Genomic DNA, 18,700 nt, shown 5'->3' with positions numbered 1-18,700 from the left:
ATCAAGAATTTCTATGCAGATTCTATGGCACAAAAGCCAAACAAGGTAATACAGCCTTCCACAAAGTTATCTATATGAAGCTGTATTAAAACAAAGTTTAAAGAAATTAAAATAAGTATTAGTTCTTCACTAATCATGCCTGCACTTTCATGTTCTTCTTCCTGAAAGAGTGGCCTGTAAACAATTTCAATGAAAAAAAAACAATAAAACTAGTCCTACGAACACAAATAAGTTACAACCTAAGATAATATAATAGCGTCAACTAGCAGAAGTATACTAGTATAAAATATATACCAATGCTCTGAAAGCCAGCTGGAAAAAAACTGTTTTATATGATATCCACATGAAAACTGGGGAGGGATGTGTGTCACATATCTATAAGGAGTGTATTCTGTAACAAGGCAGCTTCCACCAAAAATGTTCTTCTTTGTATATTAGTACTACATGCCACATTCCCCTGGAGCACCACCAGAACAGTCTTCCCAGTTCATCTTCAGTTAGTTACTGGGGAAAAGCAATCCTTCAAGTTTGAACACGCCATTTTAGGACAAATGTCATGCATTTGAGTAGAAACACTCCAATGTTGGTACTTTGTATCACATCTAAAACAGTGCAAAAAACTGACTCCAACTCCCAACACAAGGAGTAGAATTAGCAAGAAGTTCTGGTCAACAGTATTGATGGTGCTGAAGAGAATTAACCGGTTAGCACTCATCCAATCTCTTGCCTCCCATGGAGGCCTTCAGATATAACAACAACAACAACAACAACAACAACAACAACAACAACATCTCCCACTTCTCCCTTCGGATCGAAGCGGGATTACAACATAAAAACATCATAAAATACATATAAAATACATCAATTAAAAATAAAAAGGGGAAGAGATGTTACAGTATTGCTCACAGTCGTAAGAATCGAGTCATCATATTCAGATGTTCAAAATCAGATTAGAGGAGATCCGTTGAATAAGCCTGCCGGAAGAGATCCTAATCAACACATTATACTAATCAACACATTATTTCAGCATCGTAGTTGTGTCTTTTCTAATTTACTAAGAGCAACATTTGAGGCTCACAGTGGCATCTTCTCCTGAGCCTCGGCCTCCTTTCCCTTCCCAAAAGCCGATGTACTTTTCACAGCCTCTGAAAAAGGGCAAACAGCCAAAGGGATGCTGCCAGGTCAGCTTGCGGGCTGGTCTTAATGAAGCCAAATGAAGGCTTCACTCTATTCTTATATCTGCCTATTCAAGTCAAGGCTTTTCCACTTCCTGCTTCAGTTTGATCAGAGCTTTGACCAACCTACACATTTTATTTGATATTATGTCAATATATTAAAATTCACTTTTAATCTGTTTAACTTTTCACAACTTTGATGTTTTGGTATAGTATCTGGATTCAGTGTGGGGAAGGCAGCACATGGATTCCCAAAATATCCAGTTGGAGGTGTTCTTACGAGACCCTTGGGCACTGGGTAAATGGGTCATGTTCAAATCAGGGGCAGGACTCAATCCCAATCCTTGGTGGCATGAGAACCATGCAGACGCTTCTACTCAGGAGGCCTCCCACAACTATCATTCCAGATACACTTAGCAGATGGGTTGGGTGACATGTGCTACAATGGCTGGCAGGTGGGTTAATCACTGGGTGGCTCTTTACCCATTTTGATGCCTAGCCTCTCTAGCGATAACCCATACATATGATTATTTCTTGCCAACACTCAATTATAAATCAACCTCATGTATAAATCGAGGCAGGTTTTGGGGCCAAAATTATGGATTTTGCTATGACCCACAGATAAGTCAAGGATACAACTTAAGAGGCATGTATTAAAGGATGTATTGGATGAAGCAAAGAAAAACAATGCCAAAGAACTTACAACATTCCAGCAGGCATAACTATTTGTGCTCACTCTAAAGGCTGGCTGGATGAGGAGAGAACTAGTTGGTCCTAGATATCAACGGACTTCTCACCCATGGATCCAAGCATCCGCGGATGACAAGCCCACATTTCACCCAATGATGGTGCATGTATGTGCTGTCATTAAGTTCTGTTGTCCCCAATGGCAGTGTGGCTCAGTGGTTAAATGCCTGTACTGCAGCCACTCACTCAAAACCATAAGGTTCCAAGTTCAATACGAGCAATAGGGCTCAACCTTCCGAGGTTGCTAAAGTGAGTACCGAGACTGTTGGGGGCAATTAGCTTATAGTTGTAAACCACTTAGACACTGTTAGTTCAGTATGAAGTGGTATATAAATGAAGCTGTTTGTTTGTGCATGCGCCGCCATGGGACAATGGGGGCTGTCCCTAATGGCAGCACAGCTACATGCATGCACCATCACTGGGGACAATGCAGGCTTGTGCAACCATGGATTTTGGTATCTGCGGGGGACACATGTGAAAAAGGATCAAAAGGCAAAGCAAATAAAATTACACCTATGTTAGCAATGATTATAGCTTTTAACTTTAATGTAATAACTTTATTATTACTTGACTAATTTTAAGCCTGAAAAGCTGACAAATGTACATGAAAGTCTTATTCAGATCCTTCCAAGTGTGATTCCTGTCAGCGCTCCTTTGAGAGGGAAGTGACAAAGAGCTGCCACTGTCACTATTTCCTCATTCAGGCTTTCAAAAAAAGGCAGAAGCAGCACCACAGCAGACAGAGTAGAATGGGTCAGTCTTTCTTTTAGGTGCTCCCAGGATGGACTAAGCTCTCAGCTTTTGCAACTCTGCTTCAAGAAGGGGATAGGCCTTTTTTGCTAAGAGTTAAAGTACAGTACTTACATTGACCTATGGATACGTTGTTCTAGGTGTTTTAGGTCAATCTTGGCTAAAACTTTGAGACTTATACATGAGTATATACAGTAATTTAAAATAATAATAAAAAAAACAACTATCATCACTTAAAGCAGAATTATTGTATGATGATGTAATAAAATAATGCTTGTACTCTCAAGTGGAAAAATATTAATGAACAGAATAATCCCATTACGTAATTTGACTCCAATATTTTCCAGGCCTATTTAAGGAAATAAGAGTCTAGAAATGTCTTAGGAAAATAAAAAGGAATTAGGATTATATCTTTCTGAACAGCTAAACAGTACAAAACAAAAAACAATCAGAGAAGCCTGGACTATAAATTAGGGTCAGACACAGCAGCACATAGCAGCCAAGAACTACTAAAATATGTTCTGCCCTTTCATCTGAGGAAGGAACAACCTGTTCTATCATAAATAATGGCAAGCAGTGTTTTCTTATCAGAAAACAGCTACAGATTGTAGAGAAGGGTTTCTGCCTTTGCCGGTGGAATAAGACTGCCAGACGACCATAATGATCTTAAACAGTCAAGAACTCATTAAAAAGAACAAACCTTCCACTTATAATTGCATAAACAGATTATTCCTAAACTGAGTTGGAGAAGATTTTATTTGTACTCTCAGTTACTCATAATGTCATCAGTGGCTGTATTAACCATTACTTCCCCTTCTCTTTTTATTCACAGCATGACTATAGGAGAGCCAATTTGATGTAGTGGTTTGACTCAAGAGAGCAGGGTTTGAATCCCTGCTCAGCCATGGAAACCTACTGGGTGACCTTGGGAAAGTCATACTCTTTCAGCTTCAGAAGAAAGAAAAAAGCAAATCTCTTCTAAACAAATCTTGTTGAATGCCTTAGGGTCCCTATAATTTGGAAATGACCTGAAAGCACATAACAACAAAAATGGCTATATGATGCCTAACGAACTGCTATTATTTTAGATTGTTTCCCCCCCATTTTCTTTGGTTCCCCATATCTGAGACATTCTGAAGTTTGTCATAATATGTTTTGTAAGCCCCTTGCACTAAAAAGCCTACAGAAAACACAGATTTCAAGAATATACATTAAGTTGCCTTTTGAAAAAATTTTAGCATAAGGATTTCCTGAGGCAAATGAATAAATAAATAGATAGATAAAATATGTAGAGTCACATACACTCCTTGCTCTAACTCTTAGCAGGTTAGAAAACAATTTATAAATGAAAGAGTGAGTAAAGCTAAGCATGCCTTTTGATGGCCCTGGGCACTATTCATGTTCAGGGTCATAGACTAAGCAATCAAAAGCATCTTCAAGAAACTCAGAGACATACCATAATTAACATTTCTCCTTGTATCTGACAATAATAATCTAAAAAGTAACTCATTATTCCAAAGTTACAGATTTGAAAGGAAAAGTGAGTGACTGAAAGAAGCAACCAAACTCTTTTATATGCATTTACTATAAAGAGGTGCTCTTGCCATTAGTGGTTCTTAATACCATCCTGACAGTTTTTGATTTTTAATCAGAATAAAACTAGATTTTAAATAAAGAAACAGAGTATGTTACAAACACTACCATTCACCTTAGAACATCAATAATGGGAGTAAAGCTCAGTAAATCCTTTCAGTACTACTCTCTTCCTAACTACAGTGTGCCCGCACCATGCAGGCGCATTTTACGCGGCTTCCAGCTTACACGAAAGCCACTAGGGGAGGGAAACAATGGCCTCCAAGGCCATGAAACTCAAACATCTGAGAGTTGTCATGGATACTAACATCCTAGGAGAAAAGGTAGGAAACTACATGAGGTCCAAGGGACTGCATCCACCCGACTCCAGATCTTGGAGAGCCACCCTCCCAGTTGTGCCCCTCACCTCCAATTTGCTTTTGTTTTTTTTCAAAAAATATTAAAACGCTCTCCTGTATCTTCCGGGATGCGTGAGGGAATGGCAATTTCACCATAACTTGTTGTCATCTTATCAGTTGTAGGCCCAATAGAGGCCTATTTTGAACCAGAGAATACATTGAGAAATTATTTTCGGTTTACCTTTGGATTATAAAAAGGTTTTCCCTAGGCCTAAAGAAGCTAGATGGGGCGACAAAAACATGGTAGGTTGCAAAAAATATAAGCATCTCCCCCATATTTGGAGAGAAGCTAGGTCATTTGGGGACTCAAACATGGCATTGGGAAAGTGCATGTGGACCTAGGGGAGTATGCCCCAGGGTTTATTTCTTTTAAAAAAATGGATCAATTCTAATTAATTGGTAAAATTTGCCTGTAGCCTGCTATACCATCTTTGGTCACTAGGAGGAAGACATATTAACATTTCCTAGCCACCAATGATAAAGCTGGAGAGAGACTTGAGATCTAAGTAGTCGGCCCTTCTTATACACGGATTTTTTATACACGGATTCAAGCATACACGGTTTGAAAATGTTCCAAAAAAGTATAAATTTACCTTGATGTTCCATTTTTTATTAGGGACACCATTTTGCTATGTCATTATATTTAATGGGACTTGAGCATACACGGATTTTGTTATACACGGGGGATCTTGGAACCAAACCCCAGCGTATAATAAGGGTCCACTGTATTGTACAGAGGGTACCTCTCTCTGCAAGGTCCCCAACCTCTTTAAGCAGGTAGACGGGGGGGGGGGGTGTTTGAGAGAGAGATAGAGAGAAGATCCAGCTGCCGGAAGAGGAGTGGGAAGATGGAAAGACTAACCAAACACAAAGAACTCTTGATTCCTGCCTTGTTAGGTTGGCACATCGGGATAAGCCTAAACATGGTGGATTGCTCCACCTGCCATCCTGAGAAAGAAAAGAAATGGAGGAGTTGGGAAGAGAGAAAGGAAACAACACAGAGGGGGAAGACAGTGCTCTGGGATCAAGTACAAAGGAGTTTCTAACATTTACAAAATTGATTTTAAAAAAATAAATATAATTTCGAAGTGCACATTCTTTCGAGTATTCAAATAGACTTTTCTTTTCATTTCCATTATTACATGTACTGGACAAGTATTCGTGATACCAGCGTGGTGCAGGAGACAGACTATTTAATTTGGATGCAGCAGAACTATTTTATAACCTGGAATATCCTAGAATAAATAATTCTTTCTAAAATGTTCCTATCTCAAGTGCTTATTATGGGATTGGCAGGAAGGTGGGTATAAAGAGACACACAAAGCACAAAACCATCTTTACTGAAAGTCTACTTTTTGTCTTGATTTTTCCCTAAGACTTTTAAAAGCATAGTTCTTATTTGTAAGCATCTTAAAAATTAAATATTTTTAAATGAAAGGATTAGAAAGTCCTGAATTCTGCACTAAATACAAGATATTTTTTTCTTACACATCTTCTGCTCAAATGCTATGAATATGGGAATAGAACTGAACAAAATTCTATTCCTGCAAAACTATACAAACATATAAAACATTAACAGTTCAAAACACATGCAGACTTCTGCATTTCCACTGCCTAGAGAAGTCAAGGAAAGCCAATTCTGAGGCATAGCAAAAGCATGATTGTATTTAAAAAGCCTATAATACCAAGTTAGAAAAACAGCTGTAGAAAAAGAAACACAGATCAACCTGAAGCACATAGTGACTTATGGGGAAATTGTTACTCAAACAGATCTGCTAATTTCATGTCTGTGTGAGTTGCATGACCAATTGTATATTGTAAGACTGCTGAAGGAAGAAATACAATAGCATTCTTTCTACCAGTCCTCCTAAGCAGCTCCAAAAGGTCTGAGACTGTGTTGTTGGTGTTTTTTAAATCATCAAATATTAAAGAGAGCTAGTCAAAAATGTATTGGGAGAGAGATAGCTTATCAGCTCTTAAATTTGCAAGATCTCCCCTTCTCCTTTCTCAAAACTTTGGGAAGGTAGGTGTGTATATTTAAATATATAAATACGTAACAGTTAGGCAAGAAGAACAAAGAGGACAATTTCTCAAAGCAGCTGCTTTCACCCATTCAATGCATTCTCACCATACTGCTTGTACTAGTCATGGGGTCAACCCACCAGAAGTGAACTATTTAAAAAATATTCTGGTGTGGGCTTGTTAAATTGTCAACTACAAATGAAATTGGATAAAGCCACTCAGAGCTTACTAAAATGCTATACTGCAGTCATAGGATTGTTTGTAAAAGTGGTGTCTACTGACATGTAACATGATACACACAAGTATTTCTTCTGTTCCATCTTGTGTATTGCAAACCTCCAAATCAAATGGGATTTGCAGACTGACAAGAAAAAGTGGGTTCATGACCCAAGTGCTCTGCTTATGATCTTGCTGTGCACACAGGTTCGGGGAGATAATCTGAACAATATCTGAACAGACTTCAAGAAGAACATTATTTCTGCATGTCATAGAATCATACAGTTGGAAGAGACCACAAGGACCATCCAATCCTACCCCCTGGCCTGTAGAAATATACAATCAAAGCACTCCTGACAAATAGCAATCCAGCCCCTCCTTAAAAATCTTCAAAGAAGGAGACTCTATCACTCTCTGAGGCAGCCTGTTCCACTGTTAAACAGCTCTTACTGTCAGGAAGTTATTTCTAATGTTGAGGTGGAATCTTCTTTCCTGTAGTTTGAATCTTTTAATGCAAGGCCTCAAAAAAGAAAACAAGAACCAACTACTTCCTTTTACCAAATAACTGTTAAAAGGGTTGAGATGATCTGGAAAACCAAAGTAAGGTGATACAACTCACAGCTGCATATATACTTTCACCCCCTAGAAGCAATGCCATCTAAATTCCTGAGAACCTTTGGCGTTCCATGCCGCATTTCCAATGTCTTACTCAGACTGGAAACAGGGATATCATTCTAAAAACATGTGCCTGTATCCTTATTATTAACTATTGGCTCAAACAAATTTTGGCACAGTAGGAGTAACCCCACTGATTTTATAATTTTTCCTCCAGCTTCATGAGAGGAGCTGAGGCAAAATTATAGCGATGTGGGTTTTTCCTTCAGCAATACATTTAAATTGGCAAATGCCATTCTCCAAACTCGCAAGAAGTCACAGACATTCTCAGTAATTCACATATCTTGAATTTCTTGGTTGGCAAGGTTAATTAAATATTCCATAAAAATGTATACTGTACCTTGCCATAAAAATCACTCATTTGGTATAAGGGGATATGCTGAGTTCCACCATACATCTCAATCACCTCTTCATCAGGCACTGGTTTCAGCCCTCTAAAAACAAATTACAAGAACTTCCAGTAAATGTCAAATTCAACGAAAATAAAAGTCAAAGAGGAGAAAAGAGTGATAGAACTTTATATAGCTGGGGGGGGGGGACGACAAGAACTGACCTTCACATTAAATTAATTTCTAATACATCGTGGTCTTTTATTTAAACCCTGAGTCATTAGTGCTTAAAACTTTTCATTTATTAATTGGTAACCAGCTGTGTTCACTTCAAGGAAAATAGATTCCTGGCTTGTTATCCTGTCAATTTTTTTAAACAAAAAATATTACAGTGTGTGTGTGGCATTACATTTTAGGTGTGACAATAAATAATCATGACTTGAGTTTATAAAATGTCATATGACTCAAGGTACTCATTTTTGTTAAAATTTCAGATATTTCAGTAGCACTCCACTGACATAAGCTTCTTTAAACAGCCAACTAAATACCTTTCTAAGCTGGATATTATCAATCATAAAGAAAGGAAGACAAGAGGCCTTTATATACATAGTGTTCTGGTGAAAAATTTTGTTACATCCTCTTCAAATTGGCATTGACAAAGACAAGTTACTGAAAGCAAAGAGAACAGCCAACCTTGGAAGGCAGATACATTACATTTTATGGCTATCAACAAAACAATGGTTGTCTATAACAGACATGTGCATCCAAAAATAATGGAATTATAAGGTAAGAGACTAATTAAAACTGCTCTAAAGAGTTAGTGTTTTTGGTGTTGCATTTTAAGATAGTATATAACTGAACTGGTATATAGTCAAGACAACTAGGGAAATTAATAAGATTCCACATAGCTATAATGAAAGAGAAAGTGAATGACAAAAGAACTGATGAATCAACAGTAGTTGCCTTTGAAAGTAGCACTATCTATTCAATTATTGTTTAAATATAGCCCAGCTGGTGCCACCTGAATCTATCTTACATCTGAACATTAGAAATAATATTCAGGAAGTAAAGTTATTAACATTAACAAGCAATACTGTATGTACAACAAGAAACTTAAATATTTACCAAAACCACAAGCAAATTTTAAAAATAATTCACCCTAAAACTCACAATAATTATTCCCTTTTCCAGGATCTATTCAAACATATTCTTTTGATTTTTTGAGTTCTTAATCAGTTGCAAGTAGAATACTTCTGTTCTCAGGAAACAACTTCAGTCACTGACACCTCTACATAGCTATCTGATTACAAGGCCACCTTCTCCCTTTTCAGCTGTGCATGACTAGTGGCCTTTCTCTGCTGGGATTTGCAGTGCTACCAGCATCTACAACTGCACAAAGTGCTGAAGAAATACTCAGTTTCCAAGTTCTTTTTACAGAACTTTACTACTAAGTATATACAGCACTATATACATGACAACAACTCTCCAATCAACCAGCCACTAGTCAATAATAACCCACACTGTCCATGACATGATCTCCCCACACATGTCCCTGCAACTGTCCTTTGCATCAACCTGTTGAGTCATCCCAACCATGTCCTCCAAGTAGTGTGACGATAACACTCCACCACGTTGCAACCTTTCCAGACATTGCTTCATCCAGCTGCCTCAACCAATTGCCATAATCTGTCCTGTGAAATTTTTAATACCAGTGAAGTACATATATACATACAGTGGACCCTTGCCTTACGCGGGGGATCCGTTCTGGAATCCCCCGCGTAAGGCAAATTCTGCCTATGCTCAAGCCCCATTCATTTGAATGGAGCTCATGCAAGCAGTGGCATGCACCACAGGTGCACACCCCATTCATCTGAATGGGAGGCACCACCCCTGTACATACTTACACTGACATCTATACTTGTCAATCTCCCTTGGCCCATATCAACCACTCAAAAGACAATCTTTTTAACAGATTCGTGAGAGATGATTAATACAATTTGGCTGACTTCAGTGACTGTCACCAGTATAGAATGGGCTCTTGGTATCCACTGGGATTTGGTTCCAGAATCCCCAATGTATTCCAAAATCCATGGATTCCCAAGTCCCATTAAATACAATGCTGTGGTAAGAATGTGGCTACTATATCTATTGGCAAAATAAAAGTTTGCTTCAGGAATTTATATATTTTTTTGAATATTTTCAAGCCCTGGGTGGTTGAATCCATGGAGAAAGAATCCATGAATACAGAGGGCCCAGTGTAATCAGATTATAGTGGCCCAGTCACAGATCCAGAACTCAGTCTTAAAAGTGATCTTGTACACAAAACATAACTTACTTTTCATTCAACCTGACCAATAAATGCTTCATAAAATCAACAATCTGTATAAAGATGAAGGAATTCAGAAAGAAAACACAGATGCAAAGTGTTAAGACTTTTCATGAAGATGACAATGACAGCAATGACTTTTTAAAGATATGAGATATAACTCACTGATATGCGGTACCCAACTGAACATAGTGAAAAGCATCAATCTTCATCAGAAGGCTCTGAAAGATAGTCAGGTCTGCACTGTGAAAATATTGCATGGTTAAATCCAACACGATACTAGCATTTACTTCTTTTAGCTGCTAGGATGTAGTACAATGAGATTTTCTCTTCTCTCTCCAAGACCTTCAGAGCAGATTTTGAGTATGACAGAGGGTCCTCAAGCTCAAGCAGCAGAATTACACTCTAGAACCTAGCCCATAATTGTTTCGACAGAAGAACCTAAACATCTATACAGACAGTCATGCTTCACATTCTACTACATCAAAGACTAAAACATACTGGATTGGATCCAGGTTTTGTCCTACCTTTAAGATCACACTCTAAGCAAAGTTCCTGTCAAGAGAGTCTGGCTGTAGGAAAGACAGAGAGGTGTTCTTCACTGATTTTCTCTGCCTCATTAGTTCTTAAGCACTGCTGTGCCAGTGGAATCCCCTTAACCTCCAGAGTATATTTTTGAGGTATAAGGGATAGCAGCGTAAAAGGAGAATCAGTAAAGACTGCCTGCTTTCCAAATTCTGTCAGCAGAAATGGGTCAGAAGTCCATTCTATCTGCAGCAAAAAAGCCCCAGTTTCAAGTAACTGATTTCTTATATTTGACTTGACAAAAGTAGTTGAATATTTTTTTCAGTACAGTGGGCCCTGTCCTTACGTGGGGAGATCCATTCTGGATCCCCCCGCATAAGGGAAAATCCGCCTATGCTCAAGCCCCATAGGAAATAATGGGGCTTGTGTATGTAGCAGAGCGGCACGCATGCGCCACGGGTGCACATGCCATTGTTTCCCTCGCCAAGCGGCTGGAAGCTGCGTAAAATGTGTCCGTGCAAGGCGCAGGCGCACTGTACATATGTGTACATATGTAGCGTCATCATCTGTTACTTTCAGAAGCCCTACAATAGGATACACACACCACAGGAATGCTACTGAAAATCTTCAAGGTGATGTAACAAATTCTGCAGCTGTGTTCAGAAGCAATAATACTGGGCCTTGAAGACTCTAGCTTTCTTGGTAACGAACACCACAGTACTGCATTCTACCTAATTAATTCTGCTTGACTTCTTCTACAAGGTGAAGTGGCTAGAAAAACCATTAGTTCTTTGTCCATGTTTATTTGGTGTGATATGCAACTCTAGCTTAACAGGTCAGAACTGAAGTTGGGGCTTGTTCTTGGATTAGGATTTTGGCTAGTACAGAAGCGAGCCAGAATTTCAGGTCCAGACAATACTTTAAAGCAACCAGATAGAAAGACTGTGGTTTCTTTGTTTGTTGTGTGTCTTCAAGTAGTTTCTGACTTATGTCAAGTCCAGGCTATCATGAGGTTTTCTCATAAAGATTTGCCTTTCTCTAAGTCTGAGAGAGAGTGACTTGCCCAAGCTCAACCACTGGGTTTCCAAGGTCGAGCAGGGATTTTAAACTTTAGGCTCCCAAAGTCCTAGTCCAACACTCAAATCATTATGTCACACTAGCTCCTATTTTATTTATTTGAAAATATTTATGTGATCTCAGGGCAGTGTATAATAAAATCATTTTTATTATAAATAAAATGATTTTAGATAATAAAGATAACTTAAGCAGACTAAAAGCATACTACATAAGCTAAAAACCACACATTAAAACTAGTTAAAATGGGTTTAAATAACATGAAACCATGTGTTAATGTGGACAGAAGCAATTAGCAAGATTTTAAAAGAAAAACCAAACATGTTTTTACTTGTCACCAGAATGATACCAACAGGGTGTGAATTGGGCTTCTCTACAGCACTGGCTTATAGCTGTGTCCACGGGTAGCCAAGTGTCTTCTTACCATGTATGTTTTTGCTACTTATGGAGGCTTTAGAAACTTACTGCTGGCTTCTTAGCAATACCATTTCCTGCATAACATATGCAGCGGCCTACTGCACGGTAGTTAGTTCTTCTGTCTCTAACAAAAGAACCATACCTTGAGAATATGTAGTAGGGGTATATTTAAATTTCATAAAATTGTTTATCTGTTCTAATATATAGGACACTAAATTTGTTTACATAGATCACTGCTGAACACATCTGTATGATGAAAAAACAGCAATACTTTCTTACTTTAGTGAGTGTCACAGCTCCTATTTTTCAAACATGTCCTTGTGGCTTTTTATATAAAGCAAGTTCCTCCTTCTCTTCTCTCACTCAGTACACAGAAAAATGCTTCTTGATCCAGGAAAACGTGAACAATCTGTCAGGACTATCCATGCCTTTGCTATAACCCTTTATGGTTAACTATTGTTTTCTTTCTAAATTGTAGTTCTATTGGGCTTGCAAAGGAAGAAGTTCCTGTGTAAACATTACATTTTCTCTTCTAGGACCCGCACACTCAAAGACCTAGTGAATGACATTTCTTCCTCCAAAGGTGCCTCTGCTTTCTTAGAAAATATCCAGATACTTAAGTATTTCCAGTGGAAACACATAACCCACAGGCTGAATTACTCAATTTCATGAATACAGTGAAAATTGATATGAACACATGAACAATTTGTATAAACTTACTTTGTGCACATCATAGTGAAGTCCTCTTATAGCAAATCCAGGAATGTATTCATACTTCTTTAGTCCCTCTGGGTACTGCAAAACATTGAGATAGAAAGCAAATATTTTGTCACACGAAGGTACAACTGACATTAATTTCCTTCAAAGACCTCAACCATCCTAGAAGACAAGTGAAGCAGGCTGGCAATGAGTGTAGTGGATAGTATGTTAGTTTTGGACACTGATCAGTGAAGAAATCCATACATGGCCTCTTGCTTTCTATCTCATATGGGTTTTGCAAGGTTGGAGCCTTTGAACACACACTACATTTTCACATTTATCTCTACAACCACAAAAGCAAGAAGTTAGAGAAAGAACGTAAAGTTCTCCCATTAAAAAGCAACAACAATGTACAGCAAACTAAATCAAAACACTCCTAAAACTAAATGTAGTAAGCAAGGATTAAGCTAGCTAGTTATTAGCCTACTGTTCGACTCCTTATGCACAACTACAAAAGCACACAAATTAAATTTATAGCCCACCTTTCTTCCAACAAATGGCACTCAAGGCAGCTAACAGTGATAAAATCAAATAAAAACAAAAGTAATTGAAACATTAAAATATATAATACAGTAAAAGAAAGAAAGAAAGAAACCACCCATAATTATAACTCATAAAAAGATGTTTATATGCCAAAATCCTGATGAAGAATGTTAGAGCAACACTAAACCAGTTCTAAAAATCCTTTTGGTTTGCAGACATCAAGCAGGGGGATATATCAAATACTAAACATAGGAACAGACACTGCATTTAATCTTAACCAAAGGGCCATAAAGCAACTTTATGCTCCTTTTTTGGAATGTCTGCTGTAAGCAGGAAAACTTCAAAGAAAAAAATAGATTAAAACTAAAGGCAGATTAACATTAAGGGTTGAATTTGGATGCAATGGTACCATGGTTTGATATGAAATCTCAGGCTCACTGACTCTCCCTTACAACTCCAGCATGGCTACAATGAACAGATCTGAAGATTCCATTTTAAATTAACGGCGGTTTTGCTTCATTGCTTATGTTTTGAAGTGAATATGGTTCTATTAACTAAAACTGTCCTCTTACAGAAACTGTAACAAAGTTCATAAACAAAAGAGGAAGCAAAGCTTCTGAACGCCTCCTTTTGGCCATACCACACCAAAAGAAAGAGATGTCTGAGACTTGTTTTCATAACACTGATCCAATGGCTATGTTTGTATACAATGCTAAACTACATTTTAATGTAGGGAGGGAAAACATGTGGCTCCCCAGATGTTGAATTTCAATGTTCATGTCCTCAGGTCAGCATAGCCAGTGGTGTGGGATGATGGAAACTATAGTTCATCACAGTAGGAGGGCAGATGTTTCTCAGATATGGTGTAGTGGTATGTGCATCAACCTCAGGTCCATAGATTCTAACTTCTTTTCCCTCACTATAGTTCCAAGAAGATTATAAACATTGTTTCAATACATTGTAAGCAACACTAACCACAAGTTGTCCCATACAAACGGATCATGTAGCATCTTTGAGATTAGCTGTGTGAAAGAAGTTACAGCATAAGATAGGTTGTCCCAGTTCAGTTTAGCAGCTAATCATGATTAGTTGAAAAGATCCGAAACAAATATTTCTGATCTCCTTGAGGATGGCCACTTGGGATATTGTATTAACCCACACTGGGCTCTTAACACATAAATAAATTAAATAAATAAAAGTGCATGTTCTTTTCTTGCAAGATGCACTATAGGACCAAAGTACATGACTAGAGATTTATGTTCACATTTTATCCAAGACCATCTCAGCACTATACTTCCCTGATCCATTATGGATTAAGCACTGTACAAAGAGAAATGCATCAGTTCATAACTTGGAAACAACAAACAAACAAAAATACAAATTTTACTATTACCTTATACTGTTCAATCAGGATGTCTCTGGCAGTGTTGAATATCATAGAGTGCAACAAATTTGAATACTGTGCTAATGTGTAATCATAATCAAAGCCATAGATCTCCACATCTCCCAGGCTGATCTCATTATTTGCGTAGATAGCCGCTGGATTGAGAAGACTACAGACCCCTGGTGGAAGGAGATCTAGAAAAAGACAATAGAAATATAACTGGTCAGATGCCACATGGCGTTGGGAGGCTGTTACATTACTAGAAAGAAAGAAAGAAAGAAAGGTTCACTCTCCTCTTTAACTAGAAGCAACTGAATGCTATTAAATAATACTTTTGAAATGGTCCATGTGAAATTTTCAGTTGAACTACAAAGAGGCCTGTGACCTCACTGGAACGGAGACATATTGGATTGCAAAAGAGGGGTCCCTGTTGAGATGCAAATAGACTTTAAATTTCTTGGACTTTGAAAATCTCTCTATTGCCAGAAGGAGGAGGAGCCTGCCTGCAAAAGATATCCTCCTCATCATAACATCTTTACTAAGGACTGAAACAACATGTAGGCATCTGACTAACATCTCCAATTGTTTTTTTTTCCCTCCTGTTTGGTTTGTAACATCTTGCCTGATGAAGAAGCCCATGGAGCTTTGAAAGCTTGTAACAAGTATACAGTGGTACCTCGGGTTACGAAATTAATTCGTTCCGCGGCTAATTTCGTAACCCGAAAAACCTTCGTAACCTGAATTGCCATAGGCGCTAATGGAAAAAAATAGCTCTCTGCTGCCCTCCGGTGGCGGCATAGCGCCGAGGTTTTTTCGTAACCCGAAAAAACCTTCGTAAGCCGAAACAATAAATCCCTATGGAATTTTTTCGTATCCCGAAAAATTCGTAAGCTGGGTAATTCGTATCCCGGGGTACCACTGTACAAGTATACAGTTGGTCAATAATGGTATCACTGATGGGTCAGTTGTTCTAGATTCATCTTTGAGATAACATGTATATTTCTATTTCTACAACAATATAGAATAACTGAATTTCCATTTTGTGAGCCCAAACATATTGGCGGCAATCCTGAGGTGAATTCTTGTTAGCAGGACCAGGGGACTCCATTCACAGAATGTTCTTAATAGAGGGGAGTGGCAAGGGACGTGGGTAAGGTGACTCACACATTCGCCCTTCACACTGCAGTCCTTTCCCCTACTTCCACCACATGGATCTTCTGCTTGACCTTAGCCTTGTTCCTGAGCAGAAGCTCTTCAGAAAAGCTTTGTTGAGATCCAAGCCTAACAATTCTATCCAAACTTAATTCTATTCTGAATTACAAAGTTCTTTCCACTACCCTTTTCACAGATGCTGCAACATTATTATGGCGGGTTATAGACCGCTGCCGCCGCCATTTGCTCCGTAAGGGAGCCGTCACAGCCACACCGCGCGGCTCCCTTACGGAGCAAAAAAGAAGCTCCAAAATGGAGCTTCTTTCTGCGGCGCCTCTGTGACGTCGCAGGTGCCGCGACACGTTCGGACACATGTAAAGATGGCACCGGCCGTGTGGAACGGCCGGCGCCATATTGTACGGACAGAGTCCGTATTAGACCCAGGGGCGTCTAGAAGAGACACCCCTTTTTTAAAATGGGACGTCATGCGGACGTCCCAAGTGCCGGTTTGTAACCGGCCTATAAGGCTTTTAAGTTCTGCCAAGCTTTTTCTCCAACTATGGAGCTAGGTACCTACTGGGCTTTACAATGGACCTTAGCCTTGAAAGCTAAAAGCATTTATAAAGATATCCTAGATACTGATCTGTCAAATGGGGAAAAAGTTACACTAAAGATTGAAACTCCTTTTCCAGCACTCTCACTTGTCAGTCACCAACTGTCCTCGATTCTGATCTCATTTCTTTTCCCCATAACCATGACTGCAAATTTATGCAAGCAGGATAAGAATGGAGAGAAGAAAATTAATTAGAGTTAACATTTAAGAAAATCTTCATACAGTGTCCCAAAATGCTCCCAGGGATATAGCTATATATCAGGGATGTAGCTGATTCAGCTCCTCCCCACACAGCTCTGCTTCCCAGAAGCAATCAGCCAAACAGTCCAAGCAGCACAATTCAAGTGACTCATCACCAGAAAAGCAGTTGTCCAGTCTCCCTAGCTCATGGCAACCTTGTAGATGAGCTATCTCCAAGCCTCCCTGTCTTCCACTGCACTGTTTAGGTCCTGTAAATTTATGTCCATGATCTCTCTGATTAAGTCTACCCATTTGGCATATGGCCTTCCTCTCCTTCTGCTGCCCTCCACCTTTTCTAGTGAGTCATGCCTTCTCAGGATGTGACCAAAGTATGACAGCCTCAGTTTTGTCATCTCGGTATGGTAGGTCAAATTACTTTTGTTGTTGTGTGCCTTCAAGTCATTTCCAACTCATGGCAACCCTATTGTGGGGTTTTCTCAGCAAAATTTGTTCAGAGGAGGTTTACCATTGACTTCCCCTGAGGCTGAGACTTGCCCAAAGTCACCCAGTGGGTTTCTATGGCCAAGCTGGGAATCAAACTCTGGTCTCCAGAGTCACAGTCCAACACTCAAACCACTACACCACACTGGCAGCTTGGGTCATATGATACTTCCTTTATATGTCTGCTTTATATGTCTAGCACTCCCTAAGTAGTTTACAGTCTGTAAGCCACTCTCTTCTGAAGATGTGAACGCAAAGAATTACACCAGGGGTTCTCATGCAAAAAGACAGCAGACAGCAGTCTTTAAGGAGTATTCAAAGGGATTGCCACAGTAATCTGTCCAGAAAAGCTTATGTCAGAAATTTCTTTTCCCCAGTTAATCAAAAAGGTGCCACTGGGTTCATTTATATTATTTTAAGCAGTCCTTATCTTGCCAAGACAACCACATGATAGGGTCACCATAAGTCAGAAATGACTTGAAGGCGCACAACAACAACAAAGACAGTCCGAGTGCAAACCATTTAGAGCTTTAAAGGTCAGTGCCAACAGCTTGAGCTGAATCTCCAGATCAAATCAAATGGGAACTAGCTGAACCATTTCAAAATGGATGTTACATTCCTATACCTCACACTAGCCAATAACCTGGCTGCCACATTATTAGCACAGTTCAGCTGAAGTTCACAAAAGCTAAAGAGCAATGTGATGTAGAGTATGTTTCAGCAATTAATCTAAAAGAACATGAAAGTGAAAAAAGATGCCACCCCAAGACTTCCTAGCTCTGAGAACTTGGCAGAGATTTTCCCTGTCAAAGAAAAGGAATGCCCTAACCACTTTGGGGCCATAGGTGGCAATGTGTGTTGAAAATCACCAAAGGTGCTTTTTTTCTGGATGTAATTGCAGTCTAAAAGCAATGTGTACTAATCTCTGAAATATTCACTTTACAAAAAAATAATCAGTACCAGTTAGTTGGCCACTGTAACACAGAATCACAGAACTGGAATGGACCACAAGGGTCATTTAGTCCGACCCCCTGCCATGCAACTAAAGCACACCTGAAAGATGCCCATCCAATCTTTGTTTAAAGATTTTCAAGATGGAGAGTCCACACACACACACACACAGCAATCTATTACACATTCAACTTTTACAGTAAAAAAATATGTATAGCAAATATCCATTAAACATTTCTACACAGTTTAGGAGACAGTGCTCCTGGATACAGTCACTACTTACACCTTTCCCACTCAAGCTATAAGACCTGATAGAAATCTATGAACACATTAACAGAGGAATGAAGATATTCATTAGCTAGTCAAATTATTTTGAACTCATCCATCTCATCACTAACTGTAAATGGACCTCAAGTATCAATTGAGGGCA

At 38.9% G+C, this 18,700-nt stretch overlaps 1 protein-coding gene across 1 annotated transcript in view; it reads right to left on the bottom strand.

Annotated features, from left to right (window-relative positions):
* The window catches only part of NT5DC2 (5'-nucleotidase domain containing 2), a 38,401-nt gene that overhangs the window by 17,039 nt on the left and 2,662 nt on the right, over window positions 1-18,700 (bottom strand). Inside the window, exons 2-5 of the mRNA XM_042453975.1 lie at window positions 14,883-15,067; window positions 12,968-13,042; window positions 10,397-10,452; window positions 7,917-8,010 (exon numbers count right to left, since the gene is read on the bottom strand). Of these exons, the coding sequence (XP_042309909.1) occupies window positions 7,917-8,010; window positions 10,397-10,452; window positions 12,968-13,042; window positions 14,883-15,067 (410 nt within the window). The remainder of the gene's footprint in view (window positions 1-7,916; window positions 8,011-10,396; window positions 10,453-12,967; window positions 13,043-14,882; window positions 15,068-18,700) is intronic.

Source organism: Sceloporus undulatus, chromosome 2, assembly GCF_019175285.1.
Source record: "Sceloporus undulatus isolate JIND9_A2432 ecotype Alabama chromosome 2, SceUnd_v1.1, whole genome shotgun sequence".
NCBI classification, from domain to species: Eukaryota; Metazoa; Chordata; class Lepidosauria; order Squamata; family Phrynosomatidae; genus Sceloporus; species Sceloporus undulatus.
The sequence above is the reverse complement of the archived record's forward strand: the minus strand, read 5'-3'. Positions and strand labels throughout refer to the sequence as shown.